Consider the following 19,718-nt stretch of genomic DNA (forward strand, 5'->3'; position numbering starts at 1 on the left):
TCGTGAGAAGCTTGCGCAAAATTAATTGTACCCATTCATCAGCCCTCTTGTATTTCCTTATTTTCCAACTGAAACTGACATAACCGTGTGTGTGTGTGTGTGTGTGTGTGTGTGTGTGTGTGTGTGTGTGTGTGTGTGTGTGTGTGTGTGTGTGTGTGTGTGTGTGTGTGTGTTGCGTGCGCGCTTGTGTGTGTGCGTGTGTGTGTGCGTGTAGTTTCCCGTCCTGTCACTTTGGGAAGCTGTATGGCCTGGCCATGGCTCTGTCTGCTGTGTTCTCCCTGCTGCAGTTCCCCTGTTTCGCTCTGGTTAAAGGAGCTTTGGGAGGTGACCCGCTCTACGTAAGTACATGAATGGACCGCACTGCCCTTTAGTAGTAGTCTTGCATGGCCAGACTGTTGACTCCGCGATTTGGAAATGCTCCCGTCATACAGTCTGGAATAACATTAGAAGAATGATGAGTGAGGGTGCACGGTGGCACAGTGGTTAGCGTTTCACCTCACAGCTAGAAGGTCCTGTGTTCGATTCCCGCCGGGGGATGCTGTGGGTGCTGGGGGCGTGTTCCTCCCTCCGCGTCATCAGCGCCCACACCCTAGGTGGGGTTGGCGATGGGGCCTTTCTGTGTGGAGTTTGCATGTTCTCCCCGTGTCTCCTAGGGTTGATACCCTCACAAAAACATGCAGTAATCCTGGTCTCTATAATGCCAGCCGGGGCGCCTGATGGAGGGGAAAAGAACTGGTTGGAATAACGTGTTCCTTCCACACGCTACGTCCATCCCAGGGAAATCCCCCCTGTCAGGTGAAAAGAAACAACTTGGACTACCCATGCATTGAAGGAAGCATGAGGTCAGTCTGTTGTCTCCCCAGGCGCGGCAGAGGGAGAGGAGAGCCCAGGATTACATAGGCAATTGGCACTGGGTGAAAAATGGGTTGAAAATAAATAAATAAGAAGAACGATGATTAATCGGTTAAAGCGGAAGTTTCCGTCTCACATCGCGCACATTTATCATTAGATAAATAAAAATCATCTAAGCATATTTAGCTTGCGCTGCTTAGCAGAAATGACATTTTAAAATATATTTTTTTGCTCGGAAATGCCAGCTTCCATTACTCACCGTTCAGGAGCTGTATAGTTCCAGACTCTATATAGCATCCGGAGATTGTGGAATAGTTATCTGGCTACGCAAGACTACTTTAGTAGTAATCCTAGAGGAGGATACCACGAGCGTCACAAGCATTTATACCTGACACCTCACCCCACGCTTCCACAAGTGCGCTTAATCACAGCTGGTGGGACTGGGTCAACAGTGCGCACACACACGCGCACACACACACATACAGTATTCAGTCAATTAGTTTTCATCAGATTCACTACACTTCCTTCCACCCTCCTTTCTAGGCAGGGGTGATACTAGAGCAGGGGTCTTCAACAGGGGGTCCGGGACCCCTAGGGGGTCCTCAGAGTCACAACAGGGGGTCCTCCAAACCTTCCAATCCTTTTTATATTAACAACTTGAACCCTAGTGTCCATATTCTGAGAACTGTAGCCAAAAATAGCAGATCTACAAGCTCACTGAGCTTGTAGATCGGCTATTCTCGGCAAATAGGTTTGGTGTAGAGTGGGAAAGGAGCAGACTAAGTACAGAGTGAAAAGTCAAGTTTATTAGGTAATGACGGCTCAAGTGGTTAAATATCTGAAAACACAAACTGACACGAATCCAACATACACTGTGCTGTCAAAAGATGAAACTATATGGAATCTATGAAAAGGTAGTGAGGGTCCCTGTTTCATCTCTCTCTCAACTAAGGGGTCCTTGGCCTGAAAACGTTGAAGACAATTCCTAGAGGGGCCTTGCCTTGCAATGGTTGCCGGAAAGTTTCGGGGACCTTGAGGCCTGCTCAGTCTGCTCGCATTTACTCGTTCTCTCTCTGTCTACCCATACAGGTGAACGTAGCGCTGACGGTGCTCAGCCTGCTGGCGTTCATTCATCCAATCTCTGTCTACCTGTACTGCCGCCGCCTGGCTGACGGGAGAGCCAAAGTCAATGTTTCCTCACTGGCTCCTGGTGAAGGCGATCAATGACAAGGAAAGCCCTGGGGAAATCTCGCTTTTGCGAACGCCCATCATTTCGACCGGAGGGTTAGCGACTCACTCCACGGAGGTTAAGGTTAGGGTGAGGGTTAGAGTCGGGTGTCGAAAACATGACATGTAGTAACAGCGACACGCTCCCGGAAGCCCTGGCAATGGACTGCTTCTTCAACCCCACCATTCTACAATAGGGCATTAACGACTTGTGATTTCTGCAAGTCGACTCGACTGAGTAAAAAGTTGAGTTGGATTCGACTTTATCGTTTGATGACGTCATCACATCACACACGACCCCCCCAATTATTTTGGGGGGTCCCCAGATGATTAACTTAATGTGCAACATTGTTTTCTCACTCAACTGTAAACAAACCCAACAACCCAAGAAGTTTAAGTGTATAGAGGGTATCTGCACATTTCTAAAGTGCCAATTGAAGGACTTTTTAATACCTCTAAAATAGCAAATTAAACATTGTCCAAATTGTCAAATATAGAGGCAGAAATGAAATAGAAAGTATTATTATTTTTCTTTTCAACTTCGACTTTCGACTTTCGACTTTCTCTGGTGGGATTGTCGACTTCGACTTGTCGACTTTTTCGTTAATGCCCTATTCTACAAGCCTTACCTCGTATTCATTTAGTTTGGTAAATGTTGATTCTGTCAACGATATTGTTTAACTGTTCACACATAATGCTTATTGGAAAAGTCTTGTATATTTCTCTACATTTCTCAATATTATTTTCTGCATTTGTCTCATCCACATTCTTTCTTTGCATTTGGCACACTTGTAGCCAATTAACACACTCAGTGGAGGTCAGAAATTATTTTATTTTTTTTGTGAGGTAACATTTTCATTTTGGTAATACATTCCTTGGTATAAACTGGATGTTTTTATGATATAGAATTTCCAACCAGGACAGACAGACATTTATTTTCAGGGTATGTCTGGTTGTTTTATATGTTTTTATTTCTCTGACAGATGTCAGAAATGGACCAGGTCTGTTTAGACTCTCTCCCAAGTGCTTGTGTTATTGCATGTTGGTTGGATTTCCAAGACCCTTTTCTGCACTAACGAATGCTGACTGACTATGCAAATTGACATAGTGCTAATATGCAATAACAGTGAATGTATTTTATATCTGAAATTTCATGTGCTGCTGCTACAATAATTGTATTATAATGCTTCATGTTGCCTCTATAGTCTATCAGTATTTTCTTTTTCTACATTTGAAACCTGCAGAAGTGCAGTTTTATTGTATACATGTACTTTCTTTTAAAGGGAAATACCTTAGAATTAGTTGTTTTTACACAGAAATCAGCACTAGATTTAAGTTTGCATGATTATAATGTGCCATGTCTCAAATGTTACCAGATGTAGTCATGCAGATGTAGTGTTATATTTTTTTTTCTTTCTTTTTTTTTTTTAACAAAGTGGATGGAAATATATTCCGACCTACAGTAAAATGTTGCCAAATTTCAATATAATATATTCAAATGTTGTGAAGTCCCCAGTTAGCACAATGATTGTGGGGGGTGGTGCACTTTCCTCAGTACAGAGCCCATGTTCAGGGTGTCACCCCAAATTCTGGGCCCTGGGTACAAGGATTCACTGCGTTATTTTGTGCTTTAACTATTGAAAAATAGCAGATATACAAGCTCACAGCGCGGCACCGAGTGCCGCGCTGCGAGCTCGTAAACCTATGCTTGTAGACCTATGTTTGTAAGTCAGTGGTGCTCAAACTTTTTCATGTGAAGGACCCCTAGAATGATATGTATTTGACCACGGACCCCCATCTCAAAATATTTAGTTCCAGGGACCACCCAAAAGCAAAATTTGAGTTACAAATGTTCGCTTAAAAATACATATATTCAAAGATTTGCACACATTTTCACGACTTTTCAAAAATAGCAGATCTACAAGCTCGCAGCGCGGCACTCGGTGCCGCGCTGTGAGCTTGTATATCTGCTATTTTTCAATAGCTAAAGTATAAAATAATTCCAGGCCCCTCCACCTTGGGCCCTAGTAACTCAGTCCCACTCCCCCCCCCCCCCCCCTTGTGACGCCCCTGCCCATGGTACACAGAGGTGTGTGGAGCTGAAGAAGGAAGGTGGAATTCACCTCATGCTGCTGGTCTCCAAAACACATGAACATTTCTGTTGTGCCACACACAGACACACACTTCAATTATTACTAATAGGTGCCTGTGAACCTGTGTTTACTGTGCTGCTGTTAGTTCTATAATAATAAAAAAAGAAGTACCTAAAGACTGCTTCATCCTTGTGCTTTTATGGTCGCACTGATGATTATTTATGCTCCATTGTACGCTGAGTCACACTAAAAAAAATATATATATATATAAAAAAAAACATTTTAAACCCATTTTAAAATACAAGACATACAGTAACACGCAAGGAACGCAGCACAGAAAACTCGAAACGCAATACAACAAAACAAAACAAACAAAACATCTGCCCACCCACCAGCACATCTCTGCACAAGTTTTAAATCGTTTATTGTTTACATTTGATTTAGTATGCACACTTGGTCTGAAAATGTTTGTTTGATTGATTGATTGTGTGTTTGTTTGATTGATTGATTGATTGATTGATTAATTGAAGACATTATTAGAAGTTTGCACAGGAAAAGATACAGTTTCAAGGTCAACTAAAAGGATAAGAAAGCTTTTGGACTTGTTTCACATTGAATGACAGACAAATAAAACACTGTACTATGCAGAAAACACGACTGTTTTAAACACGCAAAATAAATGGTATTTATAATAGTAAACAAATTACCATCATATTCTTATGTGGGTGGATACAACTTGATTCATTCAAATATTTAGTGAATGTTGACTGTTAAGGAGGTAGAAATCTCTGAAGATACTCCAATAGACACTGGCAAATGTTTTCTTTGAACTGAATGGGTTCCCAGATTGAGGAGGCAGTGCATGGCCTGTCAGGAGGCCAGAGATAAGGTAGTCAACACTTATCCTAGTAAACACCCACCACCCTCTCATTTTATTTTATTTCATTTCATTTCTTTATATTTGATTGCATTAAATGTAGTTTTTACTCCCTGCATAAAGTATTATTAATGACATTAAATGATGTTCATGTTCTACTAGATGATAAATTTGTTTAGGACTTCCAACGTAAACAAGGCCGAAAGGCCTTATTGGGATGTTCCTTTTTGGACTTGATGTGAAACCGGACTGTGCTGCAATGATTATTGTTTGTACTTGTATGTGGTATTCATTATATGTCCAAATAAAGGATTCAATCAATCAAAAAACGTTAGATGCTGAGCCATGACCTCTGGGAATAGATGTGTGTGCAGTTGTTGACCTTCTGTTTTCTGCAAATGGAATGTCCATGAACTTAGGCCATGGAACAGTGTCTACAGCAAGTTGTTATATCATACACAGCCAATAAAACTAGATGCAGGCACATGAAGCTTGTGTATGTGGTTTGTGTGTGTGTGTGTGTGTGTGTGTGTCTGTGTGTGTGTGTGTGTGTGTGTGTGTGTGTGTGTGTGTGTGTGTGTGTGTGTGTGTGTGTGTGTGTGTGTGTGTGTGTGTGTGTGTGTGTGTGTGTGTGTGTGTGTGCGTACGCATGTCCACATCTACTTACGTCATCAATGATCACCGGTTGTGACTATTTAAAAATGAAAGATTACATGAACAAATGGATGACAGGAATAGAATGTGAGGGTGTTTAGTCGGGGATATAAATATACCAAAAATGATATTTTTGTCTGATTTGGACAGAAGAAATATCTTCATGACACATACTGCTGTTGCTGTATCGACAGCGAGATTAGCAAAGATTAAATGATGAATTGTCTCACGTGTTGAACTTTCCCATCTGCTCTGGTGGGAACTACTGTACACACATACTGTATCCATTCTGCAGGAGGAGAGGGCTTAGATAAGATTATCTTATCTTCACCACTTGATCCCTCACACATGGAGCTGAGATTAATCTGTGAAAATATCAGAACTATAAGATTATAGATACAATATTTTATACATGGGATATTTTTTGGTTAAATGATTTGCAGATGACTATCTGGAAAGTCACTAGGGGTGACTGTCCTATCCAGTCAATTTGGGTTTAAGTGGTTAGTTAAAACAACACATCACATTTTCCCCACTTGACACTCAGCAGTGTTAGCCTGGCATGGCCAGACAAATATCACTGCGTAGATATTGATTGATTGATTGATTGATTGATTGATTGCTTTATTAAAAGTTTGCATAGGAAAAAAGGTACAGGACAGTTCACTGAGCAGTACCAGTTCCAATTCTGCAATGGCATACTCGCTGGTTTCCAGACTACAACGGTGTCACCTTGCTTCACATTGTTAGCTTGAAAATCTGTTATTTTCAGCAAGGGACAACGTCATACGATGGAGTATAAATCAGGATGTATAATACGATCCACAGAGGAGATTGTGTGCACATCTTGTACATGTATCTATTCTAGGCCAGGTGCTGGACATCAAGGATGCCCGTTGGGAACGCATGCACATCCGGTTATGCAATCATGATCGGCATACACCTAGTATGCTAGAGACTACTATAGAACAGGGGTTTTCAAAGTGGGTGACGGGGCACCCTGGGGTGCCGCGACGGCAGTCCAGGGGTGCCGCGAGATCATTTGATAATATTTGGAATTTATTTGGACACAAATATTTAGTATCATTTTAAACTTGAAGTGCACAGTTATTTTCAGTACAGTTCTAACCAAAATGGCTATTATCTCAAAGTTTTCCTCGCAACATAATCACTAGAATATCATTACTGTCAGGCAGAAAGCTCTGTCGCACAAAACTAGTGAAAACAGCCGATCTACAAGCACACAACGCCTCGCGATGCGAGGTGTTGTGTGCTTGTAGATCTGCTGTTTTCACTAGTTTAATACATTTTATAGATGATAAATACAAAACGAACGGTTTTGGACATACAAGGTTTCCACCCGACAACGATGATATGCTGTAAATACTGTATAAGGTGCTGGGAGTGAAAATTATAATGTAGGGGTGCCTCGGATTTAAAAAATATTTATGGGGTGCCCTGAGACAAAAGAAATTGGGAACCCCTGCTATAGACTAGGGCTATATTGACCCTATGCACTGTATTTAATAAACCAGTAAGGCGCCTAAGGGCGAAAAGCGAAGGGCGAGGTCGTGCCATCTGTCTTGGCCATATATTCTGTTAGAGTGGTTCTCCTAACAGGGCATCATCTGTGATACAATCCCTTTTATGCCCATATATGGAGATCCCTAACAGAATCCCTTTTATGCCCATATATGGAGATCCCTGCTCTGAGTATCTGACATCACTGTGATGTCACCTGGTTATGTGTCAGGGGAACCACAGTGAAGACTGTTAAGAGTGGTCCCCCTGACATCACAGTGACAACAGAGCATGATGTCAGAGCGACAAACCCATGGACTATAGACATAGTAAAAAAGTGTAAACGTCCAGACGGCCGCAGACAAGATGTGCCGTTTCTCACAGTAAACTGCAGCCATCAAATGCTTCATTCAAATGCAGATATTGAATGATTGATTGATTGATTGATTGAATACATTAATAACAAGTTTGTTAAAGGACAATCTTTACATAATTGGTCCTCCTCACTAATGCTCAGCATGTTTAGATCTGGGCAGTGGGCAAGTGACAGTGATTCATGTGGTTACACACATACACTGAGAGATGTGAACTAGAGGGTGGTGTTAAAGAGGTGCATGTGTGTGTGTGTGTGTGTGTGTGTGTGTGTGTGTGTGTGTGTGTGTGTGTGTGTGTGTGTGTGTGTGTGTGTGTGTGTGTGTGTGTGTGTGTCCATGTGTTGTAAAGGTTGTCTGAGTCCTTGGATGGGTCACCAATGTGATTTAATGAGCTTGTAAACATGTGGGCTAATGTGTCATCACACACACACACACACACACACACACACACACACACACACACACACACACACACACACACACACACACAGGGTCCTTCCTCCCCCGTACAAGAATCAGTGTTTTTGATAGAATACTTTACCAGTAAGACTACCTAATCGGGAGATAAGCGACCGCCAGGTCGCATGTATGTCGATGATGAGTTGCGAGATGCTGTGTCCTGCTGTGCGTGATTTTAGGAGCAGTGTCCATTAATGTTGTCTGCAAAAAGCAACCTCATGGTGGCGCTAGAAGAGGGGCATGTGAGAAATCAGGGGCGGAGGTTGTGGTTTGCCAGCCAAGGAGTGTGTGTGCAAAGTTTGGCATGGATAGGGGCAACGGTGCCAGAGATAAGAGTAGGGCCAAAAGTGTGACGTGATGGACAGACGGAGGGACTGGCGGAGGGACAGCCGGTGGAGCTTTTCATAGTTTAACCTTTGGAATCACAGCCTTCTAAATCCACCAATAGCAGGCCACTGCCATAGCCAATTATTTATTTTATTTAGAAGGACCACAATGGAAAATGTTTTGTGTGAAATGTGTTCATACAATCAAACAATCAATCAATCAATCAATCAATCAATCAATTAATCATTCAATCAACCAATCAATCAATCAATCAATCAATCAATCAATCAATCAATCAATCAATCAATCAATCAATCAATCAATCAACAAAACAATCAATCAATCAATCATAATCAATCAAACAGGCAGGTAGTGTGTTATTCAACTGTCTGGTTCAGTGGTGCATGGAGGCTGCACTAGATCCGTCTTTATTTGGGTATTAAGCGGGAATAAACTCTGTTTTTAACATAGCTCTATTGGAGGTTTTGGTGTTTAGAAATATAAGGCGAAACAAAAGTGGTGGTAGGTTTTAGCTTTGCATAAAATGTCACGTGTGCCCCCAGGGTGGGATTCTCAATATCTTTTTGGCCCAGGTACCCCCTTATCCTCGCAAATTGATATTTATAAAAATGTTGTAGGCTATCTCTGATCAAAATCTCCTGGGCCTTGCATTCATGTTCCAAGAAGCTGATCTGCACAGAATGAGATATGATGCCAAATGTGTTGTATCTTGTTTGAGTTCCCCCGCATGCATGATGAGTCCATCTTTGGAATCGTGCCGTGCTGCCTGCAGCCCATTAAACTGTGATGGCAAAAGTAGGCTACTCTGCCTACTCACATTCTTTACTCAAGTAAAAGTATCAATACTGCAATGTAGAAATGCTGTTAAGAAGGCCTGTATTCAGGATTTACTTGAGTAAAACTACAAAAGTAGGCTATACTGGTATCAAAATGTAGGCTACTTAAAGTAGGCTACCAAAAGTAAAAATAGTCATTGTGCACAACATGAACGTCCCATTTCACAAGTTCAAAATGTAATGTTTTGCATTGTGAGCTTGTAGATCAGCTATTTTCAAATGGACGGAATGTAGGCTATATAGGGCTGAAGTCGTTCATGTATGTTTTGCAGTCTAATATAATCTAAATCTACAAAGTGTAACTAGTAACTCAAGTTCTAAAATAATTGTAGAGGAGTAGAAGTATAGGCTACAACAAGTGCCTCTGAGATGTAATGGACTGGAGTAGAAGTAAAAGTAGTCTAGTGACAATTGGAAAGACTCCAGTAGGCCTAAAGTAAAAGTAGGCCCAAAACTGCACTTAAGTATAGCCTTCAGTATTTAAGTAAATGTACTTAGATATTTTACAGGGACGTGCAGAGAATGTTAGAGAGGCAGAGGCTGACATTTCTAAAAGGGCCCTTTTGGTGAAGACATCGAAAATAGCATACCTCCAAGCTCACAACTGCGACGCGTTGTGAGCTTGGAGGCCGGCTATTTTCGAAGCTTGGTTTCTACGCAGAGAGGACAATTCTTTCAACATAAGATGCTGCTTTCAATTTCAGGAGAGTTTGGACAGGGCAATTCTCTTGAATGTTGCCTTCGGCTATGGCATAGAAAGAGGACATTTGCATTTCTTTCACCATAGTAACTAAAAACTGCTGGAGAGGGCACTTTTTTTTTTTACAGAAGGATACAAAGGCAGGGGCTCAAGCCCCCTTTGATGTCTATGTGTGCACGTGCCTGCTACTGCACGTAAACCGCCTTTCTTGTCGCTTCCTCCTGTGAACAGCTCATCCTTTGGTCCCTCCAGCCTCTCCTCTCCTCCTCTCCCCCGCCCAACTGCATGGTGTGACGTGTGAGAGATTCCTCCACACTGCCCACCACGGCCGTGGGCAGAGAGTCCATCACGACTATTTAAACGACTCCCGGGAATCCTACCATCACTCACTGTCAGTCTGTCACTGAAGTCACAGCGACTCCTCGCTCACCAGAGCTGATCGCCAGCAGATAGCAGCAAGCAGGCAGCTTCAACGCCGCTCAGGCTAACTCGCTTTCGGCTTTTGGTTCGAGATGGAGACTCGTTGGTCTGTGAGGAACTCTCGGAGCTCCATGATCCGCCACAACTTCAAGAGTGAGTTTTCATTATGTTTCTAACTATGTTTGTGGTGTTGTTAGATATATATATTGTCTTATTGCATAATTTGTTAGATAAAAACACATTTGCACACCATATGAATAGAAGTTATAATCGTGCGTCAGACGGCAACTTTACGCGCGGGCGGTGCGGTGCATTCATTATGGCCCAATGGCCCATTATGTTGCTGAAGCCTACAACACAATGCTAAGTTTAGCTTATAATCTTTAGATATCTTTGTGATCAATGCAGCGGCGTCAGTTCAGCAAAAGCTAAGGTATGGCAACATGACTGGTGTCTTGCACGCGCGCCCTCTACCTTAGCAACAGCACGATTACAATTACATGTTATTATTTCTCCCTGTAGCCAAGGTGTGGCAGTTGCCATAGCTATACCCTAATTGACGCCTCTGGATCAATGTATTATAATAACTTAACACTTACATTCATTTGCATATTCTCCACGTTGGGTAGAAATGTTAAATATGATTAAGAGGCATTACGCACGAGAGTTGGCAGTGGATTTCTTTTTCGCAGGACACCAAAACCACTTGCTGAGCCAGACAGCGATTTATTGGGTTAAATAAGTATTGCTTTACGGTGACAGAGAGGCCCCGGAAAGGTGTCTTTTTCACTTAAATACCCGCGCGTGAAGTGCACCTGCAGATCTCCATGTCAGTTAATGGGCCGAGTTGTAAGAGGTCAGAAGGTGAGCCGCTGGAAAAATCTTGCTCACAGAATGAATGGGAACTCAATTATTATTTCATGCGTGTACTTTTCCCGCGGGAACACCTTTTGTGTTGTTGCTGATATTCGAGCTTTGCCACGGCCCGCGGTGCCTCTGGATTATTCATGAAAAACGAAACCGACCCAGGTCTGGTTACAAATAGTTTGGTTTTACGCGTGTCCTTACATTGAAAACAACTAGGCTAGCCTACCAGGTTAGGTCAAGCCGGGTTGGCACTTGTTATTTGCGTTTTTTGTTTGTTTTTTAAAGTTCTCGGGAGATTGAAACTGTCTTTCCCCCCCAGTTCTGCATTGTTGGCCAACTTGCCATTATGTAAGCTTTGCTGCGACGTGCGATCAGTTACAGTAGACGTGAACGGACGAATGATTCACAATGTAATCTGATGTATAATGCATGAGATCCAGAACAGTGCTCCCAGGCCAGGACCATCAGAAAGTCACACTTCACTGCGATGCTGTGGAGTCATGTGCGTCAGTGCCTCTCTGATCAGACGACAACAAAGCACTGAAAAGCAATATCTTTCTCTGTTCAGGGTCTCCCTCCCTCTGTCTTGTTAACAGATAGCTATATGACTAATTAACACGACAGGTTCCTTCAGATCTTAACCACTTCCAAACAGAGTCCCATTTGGGACATGCCATTATTAGGATACACATACATAAATAAATAAACATTTTCTAAATGAGCAAAAACAGTATCAGATCTCGCAAGATCACAATGCATGGCATTGCTTAGCTCTGGTCCATAGCGTTAGTGGAGTTCTCCCTAACGCTATGTTCCTCTACATCCGTATTCCTTGGCAAAACCGGAAAACCCCGCCGTCTGGTCCGAAAATAACAAAAACTGTTTCGCCCCTCATCAAACCAAAGGTATCAGTAGACAGTTGAAAGCTTACTCTACTTAGTGGACGCGGGCTGAGCCCCCCACCACACGATTAAAATACATTTCTAGGGCAAAATGAAAAATATTCTACCGGATGGAGACTCCATTTCTTCTCGTTTTTCACTATTTGTCGTCGCCATCAAGGTGCCAACTCACTACTGCCGCGCAGGTCAGAGGACCGAATTACACTGAGCATTAGTCTCACTGGGTGTTATTCAACTCTGCGACGTTGGAAGCGCTGTTTCGTAAAAACCTGGAAGAGCGTCTCCATCCGGTGGAATATTTTTCATTTTGCCCTAGAAATGTATTTTAATCGTGTGGTGGGGAGCTCAGACCTCGTCCACTAAGTAGAGTAAGCTTTCAACTGTCCACTGATACCTTTGGTTTGATGAGGGGCGAAACAGTTTTTGTTATTTTTGGACCAGACGGCGGGGTGTTCCGGTTTTGCCAAGGAATACGGAAGTAGAGGAACATAGCGTTAGGGAGAACTCCACTAACGCTATGGACCAGAGCTAGGCATTGCTATACAATGTGAGCTTGCTTGCAGATTGGCTATTTTCGCTATTGATCTTGGGCCAATGAGATCATTTAAACACAGCTTGAGTTTTCCCCATTCCTCATCACGTCAATCCTCTTGTTTTTCATCCCCATATTGCCAAATATGCCATTGGGTTCACCAGGGGCGTCACACCAAATTCTGGGCCCTGGGTACAAGGATTCACTGCGGGCCCACCATTTGAAAAAATGTGAAAATGTGTGCAAGAAACCTATGTTTCCATGTCAGTCGTTCTCAAACTTTTTCATGTGAATGACCCCCAAGATGACATGTATTTGGCCACGGACCCCCATCTCAAAATATCTAGTTCCAGGGACCCCCCCAGAAGCAAAATTTGAGTTACAAATGTTCGCTTAAAAAAACATATATTCAAAGATTTGCACACATTTTCATGACTTTTCAAAAATAGCAGATATACAAGCTCGCAGAGCGGCAGTCGGTGCCGCGCTGTGAGCTTGTATATCTGCTATTTTTCAATAGCTAAAGTCACTAGGGCCCCTCCACCTCGGGCCCTAGTAACTGACGCCCCTGGGGTTCACTAAAGATCTGTCTAATCAAATCCCACCCCTCCATCTTTCCCCCCTGTATCCAGGCAGACTGTCCCTGTGGCTGGTGCTGTGGCTGGTGGTGGTGAAGCCAGGTGGTGCGGGGGCATGCCCCAGGCTGTGCGTATGCTACCCAACACCCATGACGGTCAGCTGCCAGTCTCAGAACTTCACCATAGTGCCGGCCGGTGTGCCCTACGACTCGCAGCGTGTTTTCCTACAGAACAACCGCATCCGGGAGCTCCGCGCCGACTCTTTTGGATTTGAGACACAGGTAGAGGATGGAGGGGAATGGATTGGTTCAAATCTGTTTGATAATGTATCCCAGTGGTCCTCAACCTTTCCATATTTTAACAGGGGACCCCCACCCTGACGAGCACTAAGAGTTGAGGCATTACATTTTGTATAACATGGTTCTATTGTGTGTATATGTGTTCTATTGCATGTAGATCGTCTATTTTCACAATATCTGCCTCTAATATTTGACAATTTGGCAAATGTTTAATTTGTCATTTTAGAGGTATTAAAAAGTTCTTAAATTGTCACTTTAGAAATGTGTAGATACCCTCTATACCAGTGTTTCTCAACCACTGTGCCTGGGGACCTTTGGTGTGCCCCTGAGAAGGGTAAAGTGTGCCCCTTGAAACTGCTTGAAAGCCAATCATTTAAACTAGTGAAAACAGCCGATCTACAAGCTTGTAGATCTGCTGTTTTCGCTACTGTTGTGCGACAGCCTTGTATGATGAAGCAGCTTTGCGAAGAAACGTACAAATACAAGGTTTCTTCCCGACAGTGACAATATTTACACCCCCGTATTATGTTGGTGTGCCCAATGGATTCTTGGGACATGAAAAGTGTGCCCATGCAGAAAAAAGGTTGAGAAACACTGCTCTATGTACACTTAAACCTTATGTTGGTTTGTTTACTGTTGAGGGAGAAAACAACGTTGCACATTAAGTCAATCATCTGGGGACCCCCCAAAATAATTTGGCGACCCCCCTGGGGGTCCCGACCCAGGAGTCGCTCTCCAACATGTCGCCACTCCGAAATTGACTTCTTATTGTCGGAGTGGCAACACTTCCATAGGGGTTAAGTTTAGGGTTAGGGTTAGAGATAGGGTTAGTGTCGGAATGGAGACATGTCGGAAAGGAGACATGTCGGAGTGGCGGGGTGTAACCTCCCGACCCACAAGGTTGAGAAACACTGATGTATCCAACCATTCTTTGTTTTGTGTGTGCATTTGGACGGTGTGTCTGCTGTGGGCTCATGTTTGTTTGTGTGTCTGTTAGAGTAGAGTTACTTAAACCGAGTCAATTTGTCCCTTTCCTTGTTCTCCCCCCCCCCCCCTACTTCCGCTGTTTTCTATACCTCTCTTGACTAGTTTCACCATCTCCCTTCGTTGCCTTCCCTCACCCGTGTGCAGGTGCTGTGGTTGTACGGTAACAACATCTCGTGGATCGAGGCGGGGGCCTTCAGTAACCTCAGGGTGCTGGAAGAGCTGGACCTGGGGGACAACCCTTCGTTGCACAGCCTGGAAGGTGGAGCCTTCAGGGGTCTGGAGAAGCTGCAGAGCTTGCACATGCACCGCTGCAAGCTGGCCACTCTCCCCCACGATCTCTTCCACAAGCTGTATAGCCTGCAGTTCCTCTACCTGCAGGTACAAAGCACACACACATGGGCGTCACAAGGGGGGGGGCTTAATTATTTTATACTTTAGCTATTGAGAAATAGCAGATATACAAGCTCACAGCACGGCAACGAGTGCCGCGCTGCGAGCTTGCAGATCTGCTATTTTTTAAAAGTTGTGAAAATGTGTGCAAATCTTTTAATATATGTATTTTTTAAGCGAACATTTGTAACTCCGATTTTGCTTCTGGGGGGGGGGGGGTCCCTGGAACTAAATATTTTGAGATGGGGGTCCGTGGCCAAATACATATCATTTTGGGGTTCCTTGACATGAAAGCGTTTGAGCACCACTGACATGGAAACATAGGTTTTGGTTCTTGCACAAATTTTCAAAAATAGCAGATCTACAAGCTTGCAGCGCGGCACTCGGTGCCGCGCTGTGAGCTTGTATATCTGATATTTTAGTTAGTAGTTAAAGCACAAAATAATGTGTAATAATGCGTTCATGGGGGCCCGCAGTGAATCCTTGTACCCAATATTGTATAGTTATGCATGTGCATTTGGGGGGACCGGAAACCATTCGATTCCCAAGCCGCCACTCTACCTCCTGAGCCACTGCTGTCCCTTTTGCACATTGACGCTCAATTCAGATTCCAACATTCTGTAGTGTTTCTACACTTTTCCCAGTGAAACGAACCAGGCGATGCTACAACTGATTATGTTAGGAGATCCCAAGCACAATTTCTGCCATCACCCCAGCACTAATTCCTTCCACCTTGCTTTTATATCATACATGGGCAACTGGCGGCCCGGGGGCCACATGCGGCCCCCACCTTCACATAATGCGGCCCGCAGGTTAATACCGGAATACTGAATATATTACTGATTTCAGCTGTTATAATTCCAAACATGACCTGCTTTAATTCCTTCAGTCTATATAGTATAGTTAGTATAGTAGTATTAAAATGTATTTTTTATATCCAACATACTTGTATTTAAGTTCATAAAGTTAACATGAGTTTGAAATTAAATCAAAATGTTACATTTCAGGATTCCAATTAAGAAATAACAAAAAATTATCCAAGATTCCAATTCAAAAGAAGCAAAAATAGCCGATCTACAAGCTCAAAACGCATCGCAGTGTGATGCGTTTTGAGCTTGTAGATCGTCTATTTTTGCTTCTTTTGTATGAGATACTAGAATGACAAAGTAGGACCTAGCAATATGCATTGTGGCCCTTTGGAGTGAAGGTGGACATAATAGAGGCCCTCACCATCATCAAAGTTGCCCATCCCTGTTTTATATGGTACTAAATCTTTCTATGCTTTCACCATGCTCAGGAGAACCAACTCCACTTCCTGCAAGATGACCTGTTCTCAGATCTGGTCAACCTGACTCATCTCTTCCTGCATGGAAACCGCATCCGCGCGCTGTCTGAGAATGTGTTCCGAGGCCTGGTCAACCTGGACCGCCTCCTACTCCATGAAAACCGCATCAGGCAGGTCAACCGCCGGGCCTTTCGGGACCTGGGCCGGCTGACCATCCTCTACCTGTTCAACAACGCCCTGGCCGAGCTGCCGGGGCAGGCCATGACGGACACGCAGGTAGGGGTGGGCGGCATTCACCAAATATTAGAATATTTGAATATCAAAGTCACTATTCAACGTTGTTCACCAAAGTCGAATATTCGCTTTTTTTTGTTGTTTTTTTGTTTTTGTTTTATCTTTATAAAATATATAGTTTATGAAGCTTGGCTAGATAGGAAGTCATAAGAATGATGTGTCAATGCCCCTGGTGGATGAATTTGTTAATGCTCTATACCAGGGGTTCTCAAACCTTTTTAGACTGTGACCCCCAAAATAAACATATTTGAACTGGGGACCCCCACCCTGACAAGCACTTGGAATTGTAGGTATTACTTTTAATGTGACTCTGTTCCGCAGATAAATATTGTTTTACTTTGAGGTCGAATAATTCGAATACTAAAAATCACTATTCGTGAATCGTGAATGCCCTAGTGGGCGATGGTGATGAATATCGTTGAGATGATACAATGTCTCCACGATATTCCTTTTCAGATGTATTGTATATATCGTGATACAATTGAGGGAGCCTTGTAAAAAAATCCCGTTTAATCGTTAATAAAGAGATTCATTGCAGAATTCAATTCAAACCTGCATTTTGGTCTAAATCAGTAGTTCTCAAACTTTAAAATGTCAAGGTCTCCACTTAACTCTGACAGTATACAAATGAAACCAAATGGACCCTGTCAGAGTTACATACTTGTAAAGTTCAATTTAGACCTCGCAAAAGGAACCCAGAGAGTCTAGTTTTTGTCAAGTAACTTTAAAAATAACCATAAAAACCAACGTGAAAAAGAATCGTGAATAAAATCGTGTATCGTGATACAGCTTGGGAAAATATCGTGATATTGTATTTTTTCCATATCGCCCATCCTTACACCCAGGGCATCCAGTTCCTCCGTCTCAACGGCAACCCCTGGTCCTGTGGCTGCGAGGCCCAGCCCCTGTGGGAGTGGTTCCGCAAAGCGCGCATCTCCTCCTCCGAGCTGGTGTGCACCTCGCCGTCTCCGCGCCGCGGCCAGGACCTCCGCTTCCTCCGGGAGATGGACTTCGCCCTCTGCCCCGTGCCGGACCCCGGCTCCCTGGCCGGGAGCACCACCACCACCTTCAGCACCAAGACCCGCTGGTGGTACTCCAAGAACAAGCCGGCCGCCGCCTCCAAGTCCATGTACCAGAAGAGCTCGGAGACCGTCAAAGCCTTCCCCTTCACCTCGGTCAAGCCCAAGCTCCCCCCCGGCATCCCGGCTGTCACCTCCTTCTCCTCCTCCAAGTACGAGCTCTCGGACGAGGAGGTGGCCCTGCCTAAGCTGGACCAGGAAGAGTACTGGACCAACTACGGCAACGAAGACGCCACCAACCGCTGCTTTGAACTCGAGTGCCCGCCGGGCTACGACAACCCGGACTTCCCTTCTTCGTCTTCCTCCCTTTACGTCCCGTCTCTCCTCTCCCTTCTCTCCTTCTCCGTAGTAACATTCTCCCTCCATCTCTTCTTTGGCTGAATCTTTCTACACGTTTGTTTCTCCTCTAACGTTCTACCTGTTCTTTCCTTCCTCTGAAAAAAGCAAACCTGGATCTGATTCCATTCGGTCCCCCCCCCCCGTTCCCCTGCCCCTTGAGGTGTAGTTGCCGCTATACTGATGCAGGAGACAGTGGGGATGAACTCCAAGGCAAGGAGTTCAGCCAAGGTGCAGTGCAGAGACAGGGCTTGAGGAGAAAGGTGGCTGCTGCTGGATTAGGACACACCTAATAGGATTTGATCAACCGATAACATTCTGTCAACTTGATAGATGTGGACAGGTACCAAGCAGCCACCATGAGAGCGCTCTGTGACTTGCAGCAAAACAAAACCTTACACCACATGATATACTAAACGCACGCACGCACGCACGCACGGGGAGGCTCTCTCCATTCCGACATGTCGCCACTCCGAAATTGACTTCTTATTGTCGGAGTGGCGACACTCCCATGGGCCTAAGGTTTAGGGTTAGAGATAGGGTTAGTGTCGGAATGGAGACATGTTGGAAAGGAGACATGTCGGAGTGGAGAGATGCACTCGCACGCACGCACGCACGCACGCTAGGGCATTAACGACTTGTGATTCTTGCAAGTCGACTTGACTCAGTAAAAAGTTGAGTTGAAGTCGGCTTTATCGTTTGATGGCGTCATCACATCACACACAACCCCCCAATTATTTTGGGGGGTCCCCAGATGATTAACTTAACGTGAAACATTGTTTTCTCCCTCAACTGTAAACAAAAAAACATAAAGTTTAAGGACTTTTTAATACCTCTAAAATGACAAATTAAACATTGTCCAAATTGTCAAATATATAGAGGCAGAAATTGTGAAAATAGCAGATCTACATGCTCACAACGCCTCGTGTTAAAGTATTATTATTATTATTATTTTTTTCAACTTCGACTTTCTCTGGTGGGAGTGGACTTGAAGTGTAATGAAGTCGACTGAGTCGGCTTGTCAACTTTTGCGTTAATGCCCTAACACACGCACACACACACACGCACACAGACACACACACAAACACAACACAAATATTTTCTAACACCATACCAACTGTGGGAGCAGGAAACAATGCAGGCATTGTGATCTGCTTTTTACATAATATGCCTATTTTCTATACCAGCTAGCGCTGCACTATACAATTTCTAACCACAGAATTTATTGTGCTGTTCTTATTTCTCACTTTCAACATCTATTAATGTCTTCATTTTTGAACAGTTAATCAATGAAACTGTGATATTTCTAATATACCGGTAGTCTAAGACTATATAAAGTTGCCAGAATAATGAGAGAGATAATTCAACATCTTGAGACAACAGAGAAGACCGTACTGAGATGACAAAGCATAAAATATACAATACAAAATGGAGTGTAAAATGAACCAGAGAGTGAGATGTGAGAAATCTTTGGAGGGAGGACAAATCTGTCACAGCGCCATGTGACTAGAGGGTCAAACCTAGAGAACCATCATGAGAGTATCATGGGTGTTGGGTCTGCAGCCAGCACTGGCAGGTCACAGTACCAACACCATGGGCACAGAACAACACTCTCCTCTCTACCATTCCAGGTTTTTCCAACATTTCAGATTCAATCATCCCCAACCAAGGCATGCCAGCAAACTATTAAACCTGTAGATATCACACACCATAACTGTACATAGTAATGCTATTTAGGTTTGTGTATGAAGCCCAGGCCAGTGTCATTCAGTTATGGTAGTGTCTAGTTAGGTATGTGAAGACTGAAT

The 19,718-nt window shown here is 43.7% G+C and overlaps 2 protein-coding genes across 3 annotated transcripts in view; both read left to right on the forward strand.

The window, feature by feature from the left end:
• The window catches only part of slc43a3b (solute carrier family 43 member 3b), a 36,985-nt gene extending 33,328 nt beyond the window's left edge, over positions 1–3,657 (forward strand). For both annotated transcript variants that reach the window (XM_080745728.1, XM_080745729.1), the window contains exons 12-13: positions 215–338; positions 1,942–3,657. In XM_080745728.1, the coding sequence (XP_080601854.1) occupies positions 215–338; positions 1,942–2,079 (262 nt within the window). In that variant the 3' untranslated portion in view covers positions 2,080–3,657. The remainder of the gene's footprint in view (positions 1–214; positions 339–1,941) is intronic.
• Positions 3,658–10,453: 6,796 nt separating this feature from the next.
• On the forward strand, positions 10,454–17,955 carry LOC308301774 (reticulon-4 receptor-like 2; the record flags this gene model as incomplete). Its single annotated transcript, XM_080745878.1, has 5 exons — positions 10,454–10,514; positions 13,295–13,521; positions 14,671–14,904; positions 16,214–16,477; positions 17,341–17,955. 5 exons carry the CDS (start codon positions 10,454–10,456, stop codon positions 17,953–17,955), a joined length of 1,401 nt encoding a protein of 466 aa, XP_080602004.1.
• Between the last annotated feature and the right edge of the window lie 1,763 nt (positions 17,956–19,718).

The sequence above is a fragment of the Nannobrachium achirus genome (assembly GCF_963921795.1).
Source record: "Nannobrachium achirus genome assembly, chromosome: 17".
NCBI classification, from domain to species: Eukaryota; Metazoa; Chordata; class Actinopteri; order Myctophiformes; family Myctophidae; genus Nannobrachium; species Nannobrachium achirus.